Source organism: Ambystoma mexicanum, chromosome 7q (assembly GCF_040938575.1).
Source record: "Ambystoma mexicanum isolate Mex_15411 chromosome 7q, UKY_AmexF1_1, whole genome shotgun sequence".
NCBI classification, from domain to species: domain Eukaryota; kingdom Metazoa; phylum Chordata; class Amphibia; order Caudata; family Ambystomatidae; genus Ambystoma; species Ambystoma mexicanum.
The window spans coordinates 118,372,968-118,398,209 of record NC_090941.1 but is presented as its reverse complement, the minus strand read 5'-3'; the positions used below and the strand labels follow the sequence as shown (position 1 = coordinate 118,398,209).

The following is a 25,242-nucleotide window of genomic DNA, read 5'->3' as shown; positions in this document are numbered from 1 at the left end:
TTATGAGCCTGGTGCCACTGGCGCCAGGACAGGGTCCAAAAGGTCCCAATTGGGACTGGCTGGCACTCAGAACCGGGGTTATGGGTCTGCTTCCAAGGGAGTCGGGCAAGTCCTGATCTTTTGGAAGCAGAGATCATGACAACAGGACACCGACGCACAGGAAAGGCCCATCATGAGCCTCCTCTACCGGAAAAAAGATCGATCCACTGACCCATCCAAGTTGTCGCATATAACCCTAGTCTGGGCATATATGCATAAGTACCTAGGTTGGGATAAAAAAAACTAACTCTAGCACAACCACTCTGGAACAACAGACATCTCCCGGAGGTGAACAAACTCCCTAAATGGCGATCATGGACCCAACGAGGTATCACGAAAATTGGTGATGTGATGAAAGAAAATGTAATAATAGCATTTGTGGATCACGCGGACACCTTCGCACTCCCACCCAACAAAGAATACTATTATATCCAGCTCAAACACGCGTTCCAGGCTCACCTCCCTGAATTGAGTGACATACCTGATTACTCCACGTTAGAACGTAACGTATTCCCAGATTTGCTTAAACAGAAAGTCACATCTACTGTGTACAGTGCTATTAACTCCTTTGCTACGAAAGAGCTGTCGGGTCTGAAAGCCAAGTGGGAGAGGGAGGTAGGTGATATACCTCCAGAGGAATCGGTAACTGCATTAATGTACCCCAGAGAATCGACCATCTCCTCCAGGCTTAGATTAATTCAACTGAAAATACTACATAGGATTTACTACCCAAGGGTGGCACTGTTAAAGTGGGGAAAGGCTACGAATCCATACTGTCTGAGATGTAAGAGGGAGGAAGTCTCCTATTATATTCTGTGGGAATGTGCCATCATTCAACAATACTGGCAGCAGTGCTGTGACGAACTGTCAAGGGTAATGGGAAAGAGAATACTTGCAAATCCAAAGCAATTACTGCTGGGGATAGAAGGAGACATTGATCTAACAAGGTATGAGAAAGCGTTCCTATCTACCACCACAGCGATACTTAAAAGGAACATAGCGCAACTTTGGGGCTCCGAAAGGCCACTGAGCTTTGAACAATGGATAACGGATGTGGACATCTGCATCGCGATGGAAAAGAGGGTTTATACTGCCAGGGGGGTGCCCTGAGAAAGCGCAGAAAATATGGCAAAATTGGGAAGAGGCGCACTAGAAGTAACCTATAATAATGAACCGTAGCGCCATCCAGAGACATGCAAATTAATTGGTGGGTGTGGCACGAAAGTGACAAAATGTCGGGAAATATTTTGATGCTCGTTGGTAGTAGACCATGGTGAGGAGTTGTTGGCAGGCGGGAATGGGAAGTTTTGTTTACCCCGCTGTACGGGGCTGTATGTTTTGTGTTTCCAAAAACCAATAAAATGTTGTATTAAAAAAAGAATGGGGTAGATCTCTCTCCTCTGCAGGTGCTTCCCTCTGGAATGGCCTCCCTGCCTCTCTATATCTTGAACCAAATTTCCTTAAGTTTCAGAAGCTCCTCAAGACCTTCCTTTTCTCCCCCCCTTTCTCGCTTCCTCTCCCAACCTACCCTTGCTCCTTCATCCGTCTGCTGACAGGCTACTTGGTGTCCTCTAGTCTTACAGAGCACCAGCTTCCAAACCCCCTCCCCCATCTCCCATCTCCCACCCCCCGACCAGTCCCCCTGCACTTGTTGCATCGCCCACCTTGCACTGCCACCTGGCTTACCTTGCACTACCTGGCTGGATTGCTCCCTGTAGTTCCAGCATTCCTTGCACTTAACTCAGGGCCCTGCTGCTCTGGTAGCACTTCCCCTGTACCCTCGCCCCTGCACTTCTTGTTGCGCACTTGCACAATCTAAGTGACACCAGGCCTAGTAAGATTGTTTGTCTCGTCTTTCCTCATTCCCCCTCCCTTGCCTGGTTGCGCCTTGAGACACTTGTGTATAGGTCCATGATAAATACCAAATCAATAAGTAGCAAATCAATGAATACCCATTTGGGAGGTATGCTGTAAGTAGACGAAAATGTAATTCTAAACCCTCTCTGCACATCGGTTTTAAAAAAAAAATCTCAAAGTGAGAAATTCCCCATAACCTGGAACACCTTTAAAAAAAAAAAAAAGTCTGAGTTAAATCTACGGTACATCACTTGTGTCTTACCTCCACCAGTTTGAGTGGCAGCTAGTTGTGGTCCCGTTTCACGGATTCCTTTGTCTGTGTGAATGGCAGTTGTCAGAGAGGATACATCTTGTGCATCACATTGCGTTGGGGACTGCACTAGGAGCATCTCCAGGCCACCCAGGCCAGCCATTTCCTCAAATCCCTCAGACATCTGAGCCAGCGGAGAATCCCGAGAAGCAGAGAGAAAGGGCGTGTCAAGTGGGGAGCTTGGAGGGGATAAAGAAGACAGTGAAGATCTTGAGGACAAAGATGCAAGTGACTGGGGCGTATCAAATGACATCCGATGCTTGTTGAGGTTGGAGTGCCCTGCTGAATTGGTGTACGGACCATCTTTGCAAAGGGCATCAAACGGAATAATGTCAAAACGCATATGCTGCCCATAGTCTGTAAGTGTGTCGGGCTTATCATACTGTGGAAGACCGTAGATGTCTGTGAAACTGACAGAGCTCAGCGAACCTCTGCTTGATGCCAGTGACCCACGACTTGATGCCAAGGAACCACGGCTGCTGCCTGAAGACATGGTGAGGTTACTTGCAGACAGACTGAAAAACAAAAAAAAGATGAGTCAATTCCTAAAATCTTTAAGTACAGAAAATAAAATTCCACTATGTACCAACACACACACACACTGTGCAATAGATGTTTTTTTTCCCTCCAAGAATTAAAAGTGATATTTTTGAAAATAATGAAGGAGATTGGTTCATGCTACTTCCTACAGTCATGCCTTGTGAGTATGTAAGGGCAGCAAAGATAAAATAAAGGTAAAACGTAATGAACAAGTAACTTAGTCTTACCATACATTAAATGCATATTTGGGTGAAAATGTATTGTGCCTGCATGCTGAACTGTGCGCAAAAGATCCTTAAAATATGTGGGGTGCTTAAAATATTTCTTTTTAGTCTCAACAGTTCAGAAGCTATCCTGGCAGCTCTGTCTAGTGCTCTATATAGTATGGATACCTCATTTGTTAACAGAAGACTTAAACCGAATCTGTCCCTCGTCAAAACCTATCTAAGGTTACCGTAATAAACCTTGTGCAATTAGAACATTATTTGGCAACCACTGGAAGGGAAGATTCCTAAATCTCACCCTGATTTAGCCAAACTTTTTAGGTGGGCCTCTGTAGATTACTTATAAGAAAATACCGCCCCTCCTCCCCCCGATACAAACCGGATCAGCCCTCCATCTTTTTGGTATACAAAGAGCTAAGAGAAGGGGCTTCACTGGATCACCCAAACAACTATTCTCGTGAAGATGTTGATCAACCAAAATATCCCTTTCAGTATGTATGAATAGTTTCAAAACAAAAACCGAATTCCATGCGTTATCCACTACCCATTGACACAGTAGCTAGCATATCTGTCCCATCCTATCTCTCTGTGAATATCTCCATTAATATTACCAATCAGTTGGCACAACTCAGCTGATTTTTGGTCCTTCTTGTCACTCCCATATAATATGCTGAATCGGAAGGCCAGCACGAACAACAGCATGCACCATAGAAATGGAGAGTGACCAAGAGTATTACAAATGTAAGAAACACCACCAAGATTGCTATGTCCAACGGGTCCTTAAGCAGGGGTACAATAGAGCACTGCTTGAAGAAAACCAAGGGTGAACTGACGGTGTACATTAATGCAACTGAAAGCTCAATCAAAGCTCAAACCATCCAGCAACATGGACTGACAATCCCAAAAGAGCCAACCACGCAGACTCCCCCCCCCCCTCTCCCCTTCCCCCCAGCAGTGGCCGTTCGAGCAAAGGTTGTTAGCAATGCTATCTTGAGGAGGTCAACCAACACAGCCTGGTTGGGTCAACCAACACAGCCTGGTTGCAAGACACAACCAACATCGACTGCTCAACTATGATGAATACCATCAGTGCAGGGTCATTTATCCCTTTTGCATCTCTCGTCCCAGACAATGCCTAATGAGGTCATGACTTTCGGAAGCCCTACGACACTAAGGTAAGGGATGATGGAGCAAACAGCAACGCCGGTCAAATGTTAGTTATCAATTCAAATTAAAGGAGATGGGCAGCAAATTGAAAGTCCCACAAACTAAAAAAAGGAAGGAAATAATATTCCTGCAGTAACACACTGGCGAATTCCCCTCAAATGACGGCACAAATGGGATGAGTGCGCCATCTGCTCTGATCTTGCCCTGCAGACTGACAAATCTGGAGCCTTCGTCCCTTCTACCCTGGGGAAGCCAACCCCTTCCAGGCCAGGGAGGTGGGCCCGCTCAGCAAAATCCTCCCTAGGGGTTTGGGAAAGGAGGAGTGACTCACCTTTAGGGGACAAGGACTCCCATTACCATTGGAAATAGCCAATACGCAATGTATTATCTGCCTACATGGGAGTAAGAAATGCTGACAATACATCTATGTTTTTGGCTCAAGGTAATGCTGTACTTTTCACATGCTTGACAAACTGTGGTGAACAATACACCACTTTTAGATACCGCAGCAAGAGTAAAGGGCCTTGAATGGCGGTGGCGGAGGAACCCAAAGCTGAGGTGTGTCTAATGTCGGCAAGGGGAGGAGTCGTGCACACCAGCAGAGACGGCTGCAGAGCGGAAGGAGGCGGATGCCAGAGGGAGATGCTTTACGCCAGATGAGGAAGCGCGCAAGGCCAGAGAAACAGGCCACGCGCAGCAAACCAGACCCGAAGGAGCCACCACACAGAAGACGAGGTGGGCCCAGAGTCCGCAAACAGATGCTGAGTCCAGGGACAAAGGGAGGACTGGGTGCTTCGATCTCAGACCGAGAGCCAGTGGAAGAGAGAGAGCCTAGAGGAACACGAATACTGCTAGATTCCAGAAGCAAAGACCGGCAAACTGTGGAGAACGCCGCTGTCGCTTATGAGACAGACCCTCACTGGAGCTGGCACTGCAGCACAGCAGGTATGTAGGTTGCCCATGTAAGAACAAGGAAAAGAGAACTAACAGTGGAAAGGGAAGCACTACCCTAGCCCCATCCAAGGGTCACCGGGGAAGAGGGACCAAGAAACCCGAGCAGCATATACCTCTAGAGGAGTCACAGGGACCCAAGAGAGCTAAGAAACCAGAACAACAGAGGGGTCACCGGAACTCTAACAAACTAAGTGATATATTGGGGCAGGGGACACCAAATGAGCCACAGAGGCACAATAAGCAGAGTGACAAGATAGATCGAGACAAGTCAAAGGGTTGTGGGAGTCCGAGAAACCAGAACAGCATAAACCTCCATAAGGGTCACAGGGACCCAAGAGAACTAAGAGCCATAAGCAGTCAGGGGTCACATGATTCCTAGCGAACCAAGTGATATATTGGGTAGAGGAACACCAAGGGGTAAAACAAGCAGAAAGAATAGCATATATTAAGGGAGCACAGGACCACCTGAAAGTTGGTGAAGTGTGGATAGATCGACAAAGTTGGTGGGAATGGATCAGGGAAATAACCCTTTCCACATAAAGAAGTTTGGAAATTTTTTTTTCAGGAACTTGAGACTTTTTCGAACATAGGAACAGTTTGAGGAACTTTTGATAGACTGACAAATGTTTTATTTGAGTGGAACTTTATTTTACTCAACCACTGGATCCAGACCTAGGAGGGATTCCTGGGACAGATATACCTTTGTGAGGATCCAAGAGTGCAGGGCACTCATCCCATTTCTTTTATGCCAAAACTTTGATTTCCCAATCAACTAAAAGTATCAAAGACAGTAACATTCTTCAGATAAAGAGAGTGTTGGCTGGCCAATTTAACAAAGGGATACATTATTTGAATATGACAATCAGCAGTATCGATTCCTCATACCTAGATGAGATGCCAAATACTAATGACTTATGTTTAAACCAATTTCCCCTTAACATCCGAGCCAAATGTCATTAGCATCCAACATAAACTCAGGCTTATGCCATTGTGGCAAGGGCTACCCAGAAACGAGAGACCATTTCCTCTATTTCTGCGCACAGTATGATTCTGCAAGGAGCGAACAACTCATTCCACTCCTAAAACGAAATATCCGGATGTACTACAGTGATGCGGAAAGAAAATTACTTTATCATCCCCCCCTAGCGCTGGATAAGCTTTTAACCTTAATTAGCTTTAAAAAGACGATCAAGTTTAGCACCAACTTATTAGTAAATTGCTGAACATTATATTTTATGGACCTGGATAGCCTGTCTAATTTTAATTCAGGTCTCTTACTGGAATATTTAAACCACTGTTTTATTAATATGCGTATATGCTTTGCAATGTATATATTTATGTTATATTATTGTATTATGGAACAGCTGTACAGGACGTCATGTCGAAATAAAAGCTTCATGAATGAATGTGTTTATGTGGTTGCATACATTTGGTAGAATTGTTGATATATTTCCTTTGGATTAGATGCACTTGATGCCTAGATTAATTGTAAATTAGCAGGTATTAGACCGAAGGGGGTCTTTCCTGCGTCATATATTTTTTTATCCAGATTTAAGGTGATATATTAACTTGATAAAATTAGCACCTGATTCCGATATCCCCAAAACCGGTTATTGACAAACACAAGCATGTGCTTTCAACAATAAATCTAATTACCTGCATTTGATTAATTTCATGTGTTGTGTTTGATAAAGATGGCTCCCATCTTTTGCCATTTTTTATAATAAAACAGGAATCGCCATAGTGACTTCTGTGTTCCTAGTATATAGTCCCTTTAATCCACACCTGTGAGATCCCACTATTTGATTTTAGATTAAACAGCTGGGGCACGTGAATGTAAAAGCCCCTCCATCCGCTCATTCAGCCTCCCAGCAACGCCTGAGTTTTTTTTTCCCCACAGTGCAAGTCAGGCTAAATAAATAAAATCTTACAGGGTGGACAAACTGCGGGCATGTGGAGGAAAGGGATTATGGTTTATGAGTGAAGTAGCCATCACTAACGTTCTTGCTATTACATCCCGTTCCTCTACATCTATGGGAGAATACAAAGCATGATCCTGATAACAGTGAGGGTATTTCTCCAACCAAACAGGTTCTGGAGGGCAGCCAGTACAAACCTAACATCTGATGTAGCACGAGTGCCCCTGGAGTGGTACTTGAGGAATGCAGAGGGAGAAACCATATGGCCACTTTACTGATTACTTCCCAAGGGTGGTGTTCATGAACGGCTATGGACTATGACTTAACCTATGGTATTCATTTGGCAGGTAAGCTGCCTCTATCTAATTATCCTTGATCTATGCATACATCCTTATCTCCTATGCAACTAGAACCCCCATGGGGTTTTCTTTTACCTCCTATAGCCCTTGGGAATACAACCCTGAAACACTGGAACCCGTGTTATACAAGCTGCTTAACAGGAATCCTAGACACCCAGAAATTGAAGGTACATCTCTCCTCTATCCCCTCTATGATATTACCAGCAAATATGTCTAAAATACCCATGCACTAAGGAGATTCACATTTGAATTTTAGGTGTTATTCTTACCTAGACAAGCTACTGGAAAATGAGCATGAATAACTGCTCTAATCACAGCATTAGAGACAACCTCGGGGCACCATTGCGAAGTAGGAAACTCCATAATGTATGGCAGACCCAACTATAGATAAATAGCTGTGTAATGTCAACTAGATACATTGTGAGAATTACGATTTCTCTTATAGATACCCTGTAACATCACCATTGAAGTTTAGAAAATGAAGAAGTGCTATGGACATGAATAGACTTTGAGAAACCCTAATACCCACTCCTGATGAAGGGATCTTTCCCGAAACGCGTTGAGTGTTATGTATCATTACCTGTGAAAAATAACGCATTGCTACATATTTGCACAATTTTGTATCATATACAAGTTATCTGTTGATAAATGTTGATTTATGTAAATACGTGAAACCGTGCAACTGCAAAAAGAATATTTGTGAATAAACAAATATTTGTTTTCTAGAAATTACAGTGAAGACAATTGTTATAAACATTGATAAAAGGTAGGTGGTTGTGGAAATATTTTTAATTCCTTCTGTGTAGACAGACCTAATATTCATTGTGCTAGCAAAATAATTACTCCTTGAACTATTCCCTTTTCAAAAATATTTTCCTTAACATGTTGACTTATATTTCTACATAGAACCTTTCCTTGAAAAGTACACCTTTTGACTGTCTATGGACAGTAACCTTGAGTGTGCATGAACGGCCAACCTCAGTTACCTTTGACCTAACTACAAGTGCAGGTAAGTCTTTAGGGGCACATTCCAAAATATTGTTTGGAAATGCAAGACACAATCCATCTAGCAACAAAAGCTTTGGAGACTGTCATTCTTGGTTTGAAAATACCAAAGTTAACAAACAGGTTTTTATCTGTTCTATTAAGTAGGAATTCCATGCTTGCCGTTCTTTTTTAAAACTCTGCAGTACCCTAAACCTTTTGCCAGCTTTCTTGGTTTTAAGACTTCATTCTTATTTCAATAGGAGTTGTACTGAAGCCCCTTGCAGTTACAACTCCTTTTTGTTGTGCTGCCTTTGGTAACCCATAGCAGCACAACGCAAAGTTGCTCTTTAGAAATCCAATTTTGTCCCTGAGCGAGTTCTCCTACCCAAAAAGTGTGATGGGAGTTGGCTGGTGTCAGGTACACATTTCATTTTAAGCAACAAAACACTTTCTGCATTAGCAGTCAAATGCCTATAATGGTAGCCATTTGAGTACGAAGGCATTTAAAAGTCCAAAACTGACCATTTTGCGAGGCCTTTCTTTGGTCTATGCGTAATTCCCAAAATGGCTGATGTGCCTTTGTAGGCCCTGTTTAGAGTGAAGGGTCAGGAACGAAATTCAGACACAGGTGATTCATTCATTTTGGGCTACAGACTTATTGAACAAAAGGATGTGGAAAGGGCATCTCTGTCCTTGCTCTAAGAGGTATTTTCGCCAACTAAAACAAAGCTAATGGGTCGGTCCTTGTCAAGATGTCTGTGACCAACTGCCATGTGTCCAAAGTACTATTTTGACCATCAAATTGTACAAATTAACTAAAAGGTGAAAAGAGAAATGTCTTTTGGGCTTGGAAGGTACACACATGTTAAAAAGAAAAATGTTTTAACTCCAACTCAAAAGTTCCAAGAGGATAAAGTTCAAACTTCAGAGGGTGTTTACCTTCCCCAGGATTTCTCTTCACTTAGCTTTTTAAGGGTAACAAATATACAAAGTGGCGTGGCTGTCAGTCTCTTTCTTGATAAAGTACCTGGTATACTCTCCTTGCAGTCTTTTTCTTACTACTTGATCAATCATACTCTTGTAATCACTTTGATATGTCCTTGTCAGGACGTTTTCATATAGTGCTTTTTACGAAATGTCTGATTTGTTTCACCCGGTGTACTCCACTGCTGGGATTCTCTCACATGAATAACACTTATTTCATCAAACAAACACTTAAGGCTTGCAGTGCCATAAGTGTTTTAGAAAGCCCTGCCAGCGCTTTCTCATACGTGTGTTACTCACACTTCACTTTGTGATCAATCCTGCAGAGTCATCACTGATTTCCAGTGATGATCTCCTCCCACATGGCCAGTGGACGGCAGCCGCTACCTGATCCTGACCGTGGGGGTGGTACTATGAGGGAGGATCATGTGGGAGAGGATGACTCCATTAGGAGATACGCTGTATTACCCCTCCCCCCACCGCACGTGCCCCTTATAAGGAAAACCCTACAGCACCAGGACTTCGGATGGCATACTGGCATTCCAGTCCGAAGTCCATTCATACCTCATACACACAGCTAACTTCTCCTGTCTCTAATGTTTTTCCAAATCAAAACACTAACCTATATCACCTAGAGAAACCTAGAAATCTTATGGACTCCAACTCCCATAAAGCCTCAAGTACTGAGACGAGGAAGGCGTTGATGCACACTGACAAAAACACAAAGCTAACCATGAAGACTGGTTGTAATGATGCAGCCCGATTGCGCTGGACATTTAAAAAATGGTGTCCCCATTTGGAAAAGAAAAAGCCAGAGAGGAAGGCACATCCAGAGAAGCAGGCAGCATGGGGAAGGACTTTGCTGGAGAACGCATGCATTTACAGACGGATGCTCGCAAAGACTTACCGGCGTGGTGCGAGGCCAAGAGAGATGCAGCAGGCACTGTGCGAGTACCAGCAGCAGCATAACTACCGGAGCTCCGGTCGTGCCCGACGCAGTAGTCTTGCTGGCGGGAGAGCGTGGAGCGGTCAGGAGTACTGGGAGAAGGGTCTGCAGTGCGAGAGAAGCCGTCCCAGAAGGAAAGTTCCTTCGCAGCAGAGTGCCACGCTTCGGAATGCTTTAAAACACTGGTGCGCCTGCCCAGAACTATTGGGGACCCAGGGCATTCTGACAGGCATGTAAGCAAATAAGAACTTTTGAATACCCACCAACTAAAGTACAAAGGCAGAACTTGCACAAGTCCTTGTGTATGAGATGTCTATACTGGGAAAGCTGGAGCAAGCAAATAAACCCTGATGAACATATTCAAAGGCATAACTTGAACAAGTCCCCATGTATGAGATGTCAATGTGGGGAAATTTAGAACAAGTAGTACCTCAAGCCAATGAAGAAGCACAGTGAAGTAGCACAGTGAAGTAATACAACTGTGCTAGATTGAAAGACAGTGAAGAAGTAGTCCCGGTGAAAGAAGTGCATCAGGCAGTGAGCTTTTGGGGGAGTGATACCTGGCAGACAAGTATACCAGGGGGATCTACAAGACCCCAGAAAGGGATTTCTGGCAGGGAAGTATACCAGGTAATCCATTCAAAGCATATGGAAGAATAAGACATTGTGGCTAAATACCTGGCAGGGGAGTATACGAGGGGATCTAGGAAGCTGATGAAAGGAAGCCCTTTCTTAGTTGTTCTGGGCTTGAGTAAAAAATGTAATCAGGGTAGGTTGATGGAAGCTTAGTCTTTACATTGATGACATTTTAGGGATTTGGAAAAACACAGAAACGTGACTCCTTGAATTTTTTGGCTAGCTCAACAACATAGACCCACGGATACAGTTTACATATGAATACTCAAGCAAAAAAAATGACACCACACTACTACTGGTTTTTGTATCTAAGTACTCATGCCAGAGCAATCGAACTAAAGCAATCATTAAGAAAAATTGGAACACTAACATGCGACAAAAGGGTTGAGCACTTGTTCAAAGAAATTCCTACTTTTGCTTACCAACAAAGTGCAAACCTAAAAAACAGATTAGTCCACGCCAGACCACCACAGAAGAAGAGAAATACGGACCGCATAGGAAAATTCCCATGCCGGAATTGCAGTAATTGCAGCTACATTATGAAAGGAGAATCAGTGAACCATCCATACCCCGGAGAGAAGATTAAACTTGGATGTTATGCAACTTGTGATACACCAGGGATTATCTATGGGATCAAATGCCCATGTGGTCTGTATTATGTAGGCCAAACACAGTGCACAGCAAAGGTAAGGTGGAACGAGCACAGATCCTGCCTCAGGAATAAGACTGCAAGCTCAGCAGGGGCCAGACATTGGCAGAACAAACAGCACAACTTGGCACACATCAAATTTGTAATCTTAGAAAGAGTCCAAAGAAGAGGGAAACATGAAGATTTGCAAAAAAGACAATCAACGTGAGACGTTCTGGATCGACAGACTGAGCTCCTTGACACCAAAAGGAATCAATAAAGAGATCAACTACATGTGCTTCCTCTGATTCAGAGGAGAACACATGTATTTTCCAAACATGAGCATTTGGAACTTGCATTATGTACTGTTGATTACATGATATTCAGATGTGATGTATATTTTGGTTTTATTTAAACAAATGCGAGACTTTCGTTATCCTTAATTAGATTTTCCAATCAGATTCTTCGAGTAAATTGAATACAATGATTCAGTATCCATGTTAACTGTAGGACAACAATAGTGTGAACCTCCGTCATCCGAATATGAAGAGTAAGAGGGAATCGCTGATGAGCTTAATCAGCTCCCCGTTACGCATTCACACACCCTAATATAGATAGAGGCGGTTGTTTTCATCAAACCACTATCATACGCTTCATTCCATTTGTTTTTATTTTGACAGCATCTACGCACACGCACGTGGTCTACTTAGCATTGCGGGTTCCCATGGTGACAACCCCGCCCTTCCGTGACGCCACGGAGAGGTGGGGCCTGAGGTGTACGTGAGGCGGCGTTCGTGCTGCTGTCCGTCGCCCCGCCCCCGTTTCCATGGGAGTTTAGTAATGCGTCTGCACTCGCGCGCATTTTGCTTCACCACTAATGCGCCTCTGTCCAGAACGCGAGTAAGCGAACAGGTAAGCGACCCCTCTGCTTAACATGTAGAAGAGACATCCATCACATAGAAGGGCTCTGATAGTCTTTGCTTTTGCCTAACAGGAGCGTTGGACACATGATTTTTTTTACATGTAGCCGCGAGGAATTCATCAGCACGGAAGGTACAGATTATTTAGATTCACACGTTAGAAGCACTTGTTTTTCAAAATGTTGAGCTTTGCTGACATCATTCCTTTTGTTTTTCTTTTCCTTAACTACTACATAATCCGGACCTACTTGGGGTATGTGATTTACATTCTTATTGTAATATGATGCATTGTCCTACATTTTACAACTGTTTAGCAATGATATTGAATATGATTTGAGTACAGCCCTGAAGATGGTCAGACCGAAATGCATTGGCATATGTACTTACAAATAAGCTGACCTACGTAGTTACTGGTTGCCTCACTACATAAAAGTTAAATATTAGACACGGAAATTAGAAATGTGAATTAAACATTTCCCTCGTGAAATTTCTTACTGATTTTTTGTATTTTTTACTTTGAAAAAAGGAAAAAAAAACTTCGAAAACAATTAATTCACCTGTGTAGCCCTGACAAGGGCCAACTGAGAGCACCAGCCTTAAATAAGGTGAAGTCACGTTATTTTTTTCTGTTTTGCTAACATCCTAGTTACTGCCACAACACAATGATACTAAAATCTAAACCTTCCTGAGGATAAGGTACTTGCTCTACCTGTTAAAAAAAAAAAAAAGTATCTTTTCCACGTGCCCTGTCCGCGGGCAGCTCCAACCGACGGGGGAAACCAACAAGTTAATACTGTTGTGTCATAGAAGAAAACAAGACTAACCTTTTTAGCTGGGAGTGTAAATAAGAAGATAGACGGGTAGCCTCTTCCAGGTGCTTGAGAAGACAGTTCTGTTTTTCTTGCAGCAATAGCCTATCGAAAAATAAAGAAAAGGCAAGAGGTCATTCTGAAACATATGAATAAATATAAATGTTTTGCACTTTGATTTCTATTAGAATTAACTCTGGTTGTTCGTTATGAGACAAGTTACTATTCTCACATACATCCACCATCTTTGTGCCAAAGCTGCTGGTAATACCAACAAAATGGTGCTTGGTGTGTTCAGTTACACAAATCTTTGAGCAAGACCAGTCTATAAACATGTGACAAACTAGGTCGAACTAACCAGTGTGAAAAGACATTTTAGAATCCTGCAACAATCCCACTGGATTCTGGAGTTGAAAGAAATTTTAGATTGAAAAACAGGTTCTCTCAAACCATGCAGTCCTGAAGGACATTTCATGACAGAACACAATGCTCAGACATCCATGAGCTTAAAGTTGGCACAACAAACCCATTTGAAGCAAGATTTATCTCAAATCCCAGACTCCTCTGAGCATTATGGACAGGTTGCCCCTAAAATGGTGACTATTGCCCTGCCAAACTCCAAAAGACACCACCTACGGGTTCAGGAGAAATGAATACCTGTTTAAATAACAAAACCCTCAGATGGGTGGAGCAAGGCAGAGTTGGAGGTGGCTACTCTGCAATTGCTTTGGTGGTCTCGCTGGGATTTCGACAGGTGCTCTTCTGTCAATTGGAGAGCCTTAAACAAGGGATGTGCTGGAATGCAGGTGCAGCACTCTAAACATGGAAGCAAGTATAAGCTGCAGTGATTATTTTAGGATAAAGGTAGTGTCAGTATTATGGTAATATTTGCAGCACTCTAGGTCATTGGTGCATTGGATTTAGTTCACCCACATTCTAGACACATTCTAGCAAGCACTCGGCTAGCTAGTACACAGTGAAATTTAAGGCAGCAAAAGATGGTATTTGCTTTCATAGCATAGCAGCTTCTTGTCACATTAGCCAGAGTCCTGCCATTTTGAACTAGGCCCTGTTAGCATTGTAGATTTCTGCCAGTCAAAGCACTAGGCCACAGATCTGAGTCTGTCCTACCATTTAATTAATAAAATGTCCTGCTTCCCCACAACAAGTGTTTCTGATTCCCCCAGAAAAATGTTCAGCAGGCTAAGGTCCCTGAAGGAAGGAGTTGTAGCACGTAATTATTGTTCCAAGGCACAGCAGTTCCCAGGAACTTAGTGAAATATAGAATATCAAGTGTGTTCTTGTTGATAATTAAGTGCAATAGCTCTGAAAGACATTTTGATGTAAACAAAGCCTTGAGTAGAGACATTGACAAAGCTTCAAATCAGCTCTGGATTATACTACCCCCCCTAGGAAGTCTTTGAACTACGCCTGCAATAGAATTGCTTGGCAGTATGAATAAATATGAGAAATATATTTTTAAAGAGTGCAGCGTCAGGCAAATTTTTAATAAAGTCACTTGGTTCCCAAGAGATAGCCGAAGAGAGCGTGCTAGGGATAGCAACAGGTTTCAAAATGGAAGTTGCACAAAAAGTTGCAGGGCCTACTGTTACAAGGCATGGGAACTGTCTGGATTGCCAAATTTGTTAAGCTCATGGGAGCGGATATTGCTTTGTCTAACTCGCTGACTTCACTATTCACACCCCCTACATGATCCGTCGTTTTGTTGGTAGTGCACATCAAAAGTTGCATGAACTGGTCTTGTCCAATAAGGAGTGGTCATTTTAATAAATGCTACATCTAGAACCCTAGCCAATCAGGACATGTTATTCTCCGCTCATTGTACAATTAGGTCATTCGTAGAGGGCTGTACTTAGGATGGCCACGGGGTGATATACAAAATAAATAGGGCCTACTAATATATATTGCATTTAGGTTCCCATATAGGTGATTGCCAATGGGGAATGAGAGATTAACATGTACTTGATGACTGTAACAAATGCAAATCTTGTTTTTTTGTCTTTATTTATGCATGTATATCTAAAGCGCTGTAAACCCAGATGAATCAAGGAGCAGGTTACATAACATAAAACATGTGTGACAGTATACACTTAAATCATGGACTTTAGAATATAGAATCAGCAGGGGAAGCGTCCTTAGTGGACAACAGTGTCTTAAGATGTTTACGGAAATCCCAGTATGATTGTTTGCTCTTAGATCCAGTGGTGGAGCGTTCCAGTTCTTGGAGGCAATGACCGGAAAACTCACCCCCCCATGACATCTTTAGTCCGACTCTTGGGGTGATAATACAGTGAATGTGGGAGGAGCGGGTGGGGCTTTCAGGCTGCGTTTTTTTTAAAGTTTTTACGAGAGATACCTAGGGAAAGTGTTTGAAAGGCATTTGTGGGTAATGGCTAGAGTTTTGAAGATAATGCGCTCTTGAATTGGTAGCCAATGCGCACTTCTTCTGGCGGCTGAAACACGCTCAGGCTTTGGGATGTTCAGTGCAGCCCTAAGAGAATTGTTCTGTATGACCGCAGTTTGTTGATGTTTCGAGCGCAGGTAGCTGCGAATAAGCCATTATATTAACCCAGTCTGAAGCCAATGCGAGCAATGGTGAAGTGGCAGTCAGTAGATGGGAAGGGTCTGCAAGCATTAATTAGCTTGGTAGTGTATGCAGCAGATGAAGCAATGGCAATGACCTGCCTAGAAAAGGACAGGTCTTACCATCCCCAGATACTGAGATGGTGGGGAAGTGGATGGTGAAGGATTTGCAGGCTTGTTCAAGTTTGCTGAGCGAGGTTTCAGAGCCAACCAGAAGAATTTCAGCCTCATCATCGTTGAGACATAACAGGTTAGAGGCCATCCTGGCCTGGATAGTTTGGTAGACTGACGTGATTTCAGTGAAGTAGTTTCTGGTGAGGGGCAAGAGGATTGGAGTATAATCCACATAGTGTGTGTATGATATGCCCAAGTCATTTTAGAGGTTGAATATGGGTTTGGTAAACATATCATAAAGGGTAGCTGAGACACAAGAGCCTTGAGGGACGCCGCAGGCGACAGGGGATGGGGCTGGAGGGGTGATGCGATGGGTGAGAAACCTCATTTATATTTTATTTTATTATTCATTCATAAACGTGCTTAATACCAGCGAGTGGTTTATAAGTGTGGGACCTGGATTCGAACCTGTGTTGCACCGCGTTGTCTAGCTTCCAAGACAAACGTGTTGCCACTGAGCGATCCTTCCGCCCCTCAGATCTGTGGGTCAGAAAGGAGGAGAACTAGGCAATAGCTTCAGCAGAGAAATGAGCTACCGAAGAGAGGTGTTGACACAGAGGGCCTGATCACGACCTCGGCGGTAACGCTAATGCTATTAGCGTGGGGGCTATTAGCGCGACCGCCATAGCCCCCGGCGCTAATAGCGCGGGATCACGAGCTGGGCGGACTTGGAAGTCCCCATTCCCCATTGAGCCCATTCTGGAATGCCCCATTCCCCATTTTCCCCATTGGGCTCAATGGGGAAAATTCACGCTCTTACCGCCGGCGGATTTCCCGCCGGCGGTAATAGCGCAAATTTTTGGCAGATTTCCCCCAAGCCAAGAGCTGGGGCGAAATCCGCCAAAGCCCTGATTTGGCGGACCCTTAAATCCGGCGGTAATAGTGCTACCGCCAGATTTAAGGGTTACCGCCGAGGTCGTGATCAGGCCCAGAATCTGGTGCTCCATGAGGTCAAAGACCACCAACAAGTCCAGCAGCAGGAGAAGGGCTATGTCGCTGTTATCTTGAATTTTGTCCGATTGGTTTTTTAAATCCAGTAATGCAGATTCTGTGCCATGGCCTGGTCGGAAGCCGGATTGGCGCACACCTAGGAGATTGTTAGATTCAAGGTATGCCTGGATCAGGAGGTAGGCCACACAATCCAGGATTTTGAGAAGGAATGGGACGGTGGTGGTAGTTCGGTGGGTAGGCCGAGTATAGGTTTGTTCGTTTTTGTTTTAGCAATGGTATGTCCCACGCGTCCTTTAGGCTGGTTGGCACAGACCCAGTGGTGAACGAGGCGTTAATGAGGGAGAAGATAACTGGTGCAAGTGCAACAGCACAGTCCTTGATAACTGCTGCTGGGCAGACATCCCCTTGGCATAGGGAAAGTTTAAGGCCTTTGATGATCTGGGTGACTTCGATTTCCGAGACCAATTTGAAGTTGAAGAAGGGTGGGGTTTAGGCAGAGGATGGAGGAGTCTGGAACGCAACTACTCAAAGGCAGCTAATCAAAGAAGCATAGCAATTTGATCTAATGGGGCATTTTGAATGGTGGCGCACCAAGTGCTGTCTTTGGTGCAGTTGGTTGGGGGAAGTACAGGAGATTCGGGCTCAAGCAAAATCGCGAACAGCTCCTGTGAGCTTCATACAGCATTGGCGATTATTGAATTGTAGGTGGAGCTTTTCAATTGGAGTATCGCCTGCTCCTACGCCTTTGCTGTGGAATAGAAGTGGTCTTTATTAGACTCTGAGGGATTGTTCCTCCAATTAGTTTCGACCTCCTGTTTTTTCACACTGAAGGCTTTGAGGTCAACAGAGAAATGAGAGTTAAGATGCAATAAAGGTTTGGCCTTCCATTGGGCAAGGGCACCACAGTATTGATAGCCTGTTTAAGTGTTAGGTTGTAGATATCTACAAGGGCGGCAGGGTCACTGGCAAATGCCTGTGAGGTTGTGAAATTGTCTAACAATGGCAAGATGTGGGTAGAGGTTATGTTGCGGGAGCTCCATGTTAGTGTAGGGGGGAAAGGCCTTGCCATAGTGGAGTAGGGATTTGACGCTGGTATATTGAATTAAATATCAGACCAAAGGCTGGGCAGATTGGATGTGACCGTTATGTTGCAGTTCAGGTCCGCTAGCCAATCGAAGATACGGCCCTCAGAGTGCGTAGGACGATGGATAAATTGTGTAAAGCCAAGCGCCTTAATGGAGCTAGCTAAAGGCGTTCTTGTCCGCCTCATCTTTAAAACCCAAGTTGAAGTAGTTTTTGATGAAGGTATGTAATTGCTAGAAAGAAGGTGCAGGATATCCTCTTCGAAGGAGAGGAGTTTGCCTGGTGCATGATAGACCAGATGAATGGTTAACATGGCGGTGTGTGAGAGCGTTAACTTAGTGAACAATAGTTTTCCTGTAGGGGATGGAGTTACTAATTTCTCGAATAGGGAGGGAAACTCTAGCTATAGGGGCAACACCCCAACCTATAGTATCCGCTCTGTTTTTACGGTACAGGGTATATTTAGGGGGAATGGCTATGGAAAGATGCGGCAAACCCCATGCAGCTACGTTTCAGAGATGGCTAGTAGGTCAAGGTTATTTGATGTGATAAGGTCTGAGATGTCCAGGGAATGGGGTAGGATGGAGCTTGCATTAACTAGTGCTCCCTTCAAAGTTGTATCTGTGAGGTTCATTTGAGATTTACTGCGCTTGGAGATGTGTACCAATGAGGTGGCACTTCTGATGGCAGGCAGAGGAGCCCTGTGCAGGGATAGGACAAGAACAAGATTGTGGCACAACTGTATGGTTTAGTTGCGAAGCCACGCAGGTGACAGTGGTTGTGGTATCGCAGGTAGCGCCACTCAGAAGTACTGGAGGCGTTGCACAAATTGGGCAGAATGTGGACATTAGAAGTTAGGTTGAGAGTTGGCCTATTGCAGGTGGTTGAGCTCTTGCTGTGAGTTTGCAGTGACATGCAAGGTAGAGCTGTTTTGTTGCTTGAGGAAGTCCGGACCGGTGGCAGTGAGCTGCTCAGAAGGGTCAGCTGGATCAGCGGTATGAACAGCCGTGGAGGGTGTGCCGGATATGAGCTTGGGCATGGAATGCTTTACTGTATGAGCCTAGTGGGGAGTCGGGTATATGGACACATTACAAGCGTTTGTCTCTACAAAACAAATTCATTGCTATGCCGAGTGGGGGCTGAGTAGCACGTGATGCGAGGCTTACACACCTAGCATAGCCAATGCAAAGCAACAATATACTGCACGTGTCACTTTTGGCCAAGGTCTCGATGTGATGTTTTTTAGAACACAAAAGGGGCCGCGTGGGTGATGCAGTCTGGACTGGACAGAGCAAGGTGAGAGGAGGGTGGGATTTCGGAATAGTGAGGAAAGTCAGTATGCAATGAAAATGTCATTTTAACGCTGAATGGGCGTATAATCATGTACTGTGGGTGCTAATTTACCTGGCAGCCTTTCATGGTCTGACAGGGCCAAGCTGGGAAAGAAGGACTTGTGAAGGGCCTTTGGAGTGGTCCAGCTTCACCTGCCGGCTCCCCAGGATACCATAGTTATTAGTGAGCTGTGGCCAATCCGCAGCTTGCAGGGTTGCTTTTGGGAGCAGGCATCTCTGGTGCTGTGTGTCCGGTGAGGTGGCATTGGCCATGTTTAAGAGCAGCTGGCACTCCGGGAAATATGGTCAGTCCAGCAGGGTTTACCTCATTAGTAGCTGTTAGGCAAGATTGTGTGCAGTACCCTTTGGGAGACTGCAGCAACCTTGACATCCTGGCAATAGGAACACAACATTTGGTATAAGTCTGTACTACACAGGTTGGTAGTGTGGCTGAGCAGCCAGGCTTATCTCAAGAGGGGTCAATGTGAGCAGTAGTGTTCTTACAGAGAGGTCTACAGTGACAAGTATGCAAATAAACTCTTACACTCAAGGTTACTTGATTTAACAATTATTAATGTATTAAACAGTTGGTTGAATAAGCCTTCTTCGGAATGGGCACTATATAAGTAAACAAATTCACTTCCAAATACACACTCTTGGTTTCTCTAAATCAGCAAGTACCCATTTTGGATGTGGCACAGAGTATTCCTACACCCCGAGGTGACTTAAATAACTAGGACACTGTGGACATTAATATATCACTGGTACATTTAGAGAAATACTGAGATTGGTGTCAAAGCAAAGGGTTAAAGACTAAGACAACAGATCACACAAATATTCTTAAGCAGTGAAGTACTTTTGAACCCCAATGCAAAGTAATGTAACCCTTTCCTGGAAGGAAGGTAAAACACAAAGTCAGATTAGAATAGTCATTCAGGGGAGCCAGGCCAGCCAATGTTAATTGAGCACAAGTCTAGATGAACTGAAGCACTTCTTGTAAGTAAAAGTCTTGCACAGTGTATTAGAAGTCTTTGTAGAACAACTAGAATCAATGTAGGGCCACACACTGGGAGGCTTGTAAGGGTAAAGCTGCAAGCAACTCTACAAAAGCAACCAAGACAAGTCTCAACTGAGAACAAGTAAGGTTACCCAACAAGAGGCAAGTCCCCTTAGTTTTAAAGTACCTTTGGTTCAAAGAAATGGTTCCAGCTGGCTTCTGTTCCTGTACAGCTCTGCATATCCCGTTGTTCCTGGGCCTCAGTCCTGGGTACAAGAGGGAGGACGTCTGAGGACTCCTGCACTGCAATGGGAAGGTCAGCAGCAGCAAAGGGCAAACTTCAATTCAGCGGCACTTCGCGGTTTCAGCTCTGCGCGTCTCAGCAAACAGCACCACCGTGGTTCTCGGCTAGCACTATGGACTTGTCACCGGGGGTCGGTGATATCTTCGTCCGACAGTGTAGATTCCAAGATCTCCCCCGACTCCTCACATTCTTCTTCCTTCCAAGAACCCTCATTTTCCTTTCTTCGTGATCACACCTTTTTTTATGTAGATAGGGACGACCCCGGGAGGAAGCCACCGTGCCCACCAAGAAGGGAGACCAAGGTGCCCCTCCCCCGGGAACGACCAGGAGGGGGAAAAAGCCCTTAGGCACAAAAAACCCCTGTGCGATCGCCGGGTGCTTTGGAGGAGTGGAACCAGGAATCCTTGTAGGGTGAGTGCTGGTAGAAAGTGTCTGGAGGAAACACGTGGAAGTGAACCCCCAGGGACACAGGCATTCCAATAAGCGGTGCGAGGAACTGGTACACGGGAGGCAAGAAGAGGAGGTAACAAAACAGTTAGTAAAGGCAGTCCGGGGGAACAGGGAGGAGACTGGTACACGGGAAGGTCACAGCAAACTTATCCGAGTGGTAGGCGAGAGCAAATCCAATGGACAAAGCAGCAGGGAACTGGTACACAGAAGAGACGGAGCAGAGCGAGAGGAAGAAGGATACAGAAGGAAGGAGCAAGCGGAACAGTCAAGAGAAAGAAGAGCGGTAAGTGAAGATGGGAAGGATGGAGGGTAAGCAAGTTGGAAGGAGAGCAGAGGATGCGGGCGAGTGAGGCAAGCAAAGGGAGTGAGAGAAGGGCAGGCAGAAACAGCAGAGGAACGAAGGATGAGCAGAAAGGGAGCCGGACTGGGCGCGAGGACCCAACCGGCGGAAAACGAGTAACCAAGGTAGAGAGCAACAGCGAGCAAGCAACTCAGGGCTAACGGGACGAAACCGGAAGCGTTGCGACGCGTCCGTGACCCGGTAGTGGCTGGTTAAAACACTGGGCCGCGGAGCGCTCAACCAATGAGAAAGAAGGAAAGTGAAACCAGGAAATCGGGGGCGTGACAGAAAGCTGCTGGCGGACGGGACTAAGTTCCGCGTCGCCAGCGGCTCCATAGACGCCAGGAACTCGGCGGCATGACAGGACTTTCCTCGCATCTGAAGTCCAGCACTATGTTGAGGTGGCTCAGGCTTGGTCAGTCCTGCTTGCTGGGAGTCCCGAGGATCTTCCAGAAGCTCGGGTCTGACTTAAAAGCGATGCACTCAATCTGTTCCTCTCTCAGGCACGTCAGTTCCAGCAGCAGAAGTACAGCTCTGTGAGGATGTTCAGATGAGTTCACTTTGGGGATGATTGGTCCCACCAACTCAAGGGGAGAAGTCGCCCTTGCAGGGCTTCTCTAATCGAGGCGACTTCAGAGCTTCAGCACAGCAGCAGGGCTTCACCGGGCAAACCAATGGCCCAGGAGTTGCAGCAGGAATCGCTTCGAAGTTCTTCTTCGGATTCCTTCGTCCAGTAGTCGGCTCCAAGCCTTCCAAGCCAAAAAGCCTTGCCTTTGATGCAAGTTTCTCCCATTCATTCCAGCCTAGTTGTCAATCACACAGCAGAGTGGCTGTCCTCCAAGGACAGTCAGCCGGCCAATCACCTTTGGGTGCATTACTGTAGCCAAAGGGATTAAGCACAGAGTTTTCGGGCACCTTCCTCACTTCCTGCCCCTGCCAGAAACTCTGGAGCCAGAGGCGGGCTTCACTCATGAATCCCGCCAATGACAAAATTAATTAAGGAACCAAACCTGGTTTGGCACGCAGAGTAAATCTCAAGAAGGACCTTAACAACAAGAAATGGCGAAAGAGACGACCGGGGCCATTTTGACAAAATGGGCACCCATGGGTGCCTTACTGCAGCCGTGAATGCAGCCCGCGGTAAAAACACACAATGGTAGTAAAAAGTAAACCACTGCCACCAGCCATTAATTGTAGAAAGGGTAACATAAAATTGTTGCATGAAAAACTAGACAAAGGGGCTACTAAGTAACCCCTCCAGCACCCTAATGTAAGATAGGGTGTGCTGGGTCTAGAAAGTTACAAAATGTATGAAAAGTCAATTTCACTTCACTGCTCTTGGAAACAGTTGTTATCCAAGAGAAGTATATTTAAACCTTTGGGAAATCTAAGAGACTTCCATGTGCCACTGCACTGAGGGTACTGTGTGCCACAATGTAAAGATGATGCCTATGGCGTTTGTCAGACTCCAAAGTCAAAAGAAACACAGAGTCCAAACCACAGAAAAATACATGAGAGCGGGGAAAAGGGTCTTTTTTATTGTTGCGTGTTTAGATAAAAAAACCTTAAACATATGAAGAGTAGAAAAACATTATAGAAAACATTATCTCCAAAACCAATCATATATGATACACAAAAGACAAAAATTCATCGTGACTAAAGTGATACTACCTAAATCATATAAGCAGAGTTTGTATAAAAGTCAGAAAAGAACATTACACAGCCGAGTTCATTTTTTCCAATTCATCAGTAATACCTTGCAAGAACGTATTCAATGCCACAATTAAGGATATATTTAGGCCCCGCATACATCTGCTCCAAAAAAGATATAGACAATTTTGAATCTTTGTCAAATCTATATTTAAGGCTCAAGACATGTTCAGGCTCAAAATAGGGGCAAGAAAGTACTAAGTGCTTAAGTGTATGGTCTCCACAGAAGCGACAATGAAAGTCAAGTGAACCCAATCCCGGCGATCCTTTATGCACCCAGTTGCTGCGTCCTCTCAAGAGACGGTATCTGGCCCTATCACATGGGAACCGTTGCAGGTAAAGGGGCACAAATTCCCTAGCGTGACCAAAATGTGCATACTCTTTATAAGTAGAGTAAGAGTCCACACAGTCAGCCGTTTCCACCCAATCTGCCCTAAATAGAAACTTCACCAATCCTGGACGTTGTACAAGATCCTCTGTAGATAAACTAAGAGAGTTTAGTAATTAAGTCATTTTGGAGCAGAACAGAGTGGGTTCTAGCAATCTCACTTAGTTTCATATAGTGTATTTGTTGGGTCGCTTATTTTTCTAAGCACAGAAAGTGGTTTCCAAAAGGTATCTAGCTTTAAGGGATATAAAGCAGAGCTCTTGACGGATAACTGCATTGGGGACTGCCATAGATAAGCAAAGAAGTTCTTTCCAGAGCTTCCCCTGGATAGTGTTAAGAATCAAACTCATGTCATGGGTACAGATGTCCAGGCCATAAAGAAAAATGGGCTCACATTTGGCGAGATAAAATCGCCTTAAATGTAACAATGAAAATTTACACACCCTAGCTTTCAAAAATTTCATTTGGGATTTAAGTTTACCCGCCTTCTCATCGAGGCTCTGTTTCCACATTTCTAAACTGGCCCTATTTGTGAGATTGTAGCCCAAATATGTGACGGCCTGAACCTGTTCCACCGATTCATCTCCCATACTGGACCATTCTTTTTTTCAAAAATACCAACATCCAGGATTTTGATGCTTTCGGCAGGAGGTTATTGGCAACTGCATATTGATAAAAAAGATGCATCTTTCTCCTAAGGCCGTGCGAGGTGCGGTCCAGTAGGATAAAGTCGTCTGCAAAGGCCATCCACTCGATTGCCAAGTTCCCCAACCTGGCCGGTGCAATGGAAGGACCCTGCCACATCGCACACATATAAGTTGAAGAGAATTGGCGTGAGCGAACAGCCGTGCTTGACCCCCACATATGTGGCAATTACCCCAACAAGGCACCTTTCCATGGTCAAACAAATCCTCATGGAAGTGTTTGTGTAGAGAACAGCCATGGCCTTTTTCATGGCCAACATCTTTGACCATAGCCTCGCTCTAATAACCCTGTCAAATGCATTTGCGAGGTCTAATAATGCTATAAAGACCTCTCCTATATTGGACTGATGTACAGAATCCCTTATATGTGCCAAAATTGTACCATTCAAGTTGGTTCCCAGCTCTTCTCTGAAACCAACTTAAAATTTACTAAGATATGAATTATCCCTTACCACTTTATTAAGGTCTCTTAGGAGCAGGATGCCAAAGACCTTACTAGCCGCATCTATGTGCGCCATAGGTCTATAATTTCTCGGATTTAGAACGTCACCCTTTTTGTATATGGGCACAATGATACATTGCACCCAAGATTCCGGGACTATGTGGGTCTCAAAGATGTAATCAAATATGGGTTTCAATAAAATCGCCCATATCTCAGGTGCCGCCTTGATAACAAAGGGTGGAATTCCGTCCGGGTCTGGCGCACTGGACGGCTTAAGTTTGTTGATAGTCCAAATAATATCTTCAAGGTCCCAAGAGCAGCCTCCCTTCACCGGAGACCCCAAATCCATGTCTGGCCCCATAGCAAATTTTGCAGGCAGTGCAAATTTGTTCGTATAATAGGTACACCAGGCCTCAGCTTGGATAGGACAGTCAAGTCTGTCCTTAAAAGGAGTTAAGGTTTTATAAACAGTCGCCCAAAATTTT

The 25,242-nt window shown here is 44.7% G+C and overlaps 1 protein-coding gene across 1 annotated transcript in view; it reads right to left on the bottom strand.

Annotated features, from left to right (window-relative positions):
- Positions 1 to 25,242, bottom strand: part of WWC3 (WWC family member 3) — a gene marked incomplete at its 5' end in the record, with an annotated part of 1,141,234 nt that overhangs the window by 355,457 nt on the left and 760,535 nt on the right. The window contains 2 exons of the mRNA XM_069639076.1: positions 2,159 to 2,721; positions 13,295 to 13,384. Coding sequence (XP_069495177.1) covers positions 2,159 to 2,721; positions 13,295 to 13,384 — 653 coding nt within the window. The remainder of the gene's footprint in view (positions 1 to 2,158; positions 2,722 to 13,294; positions 13,385 to 25,242) is intronic.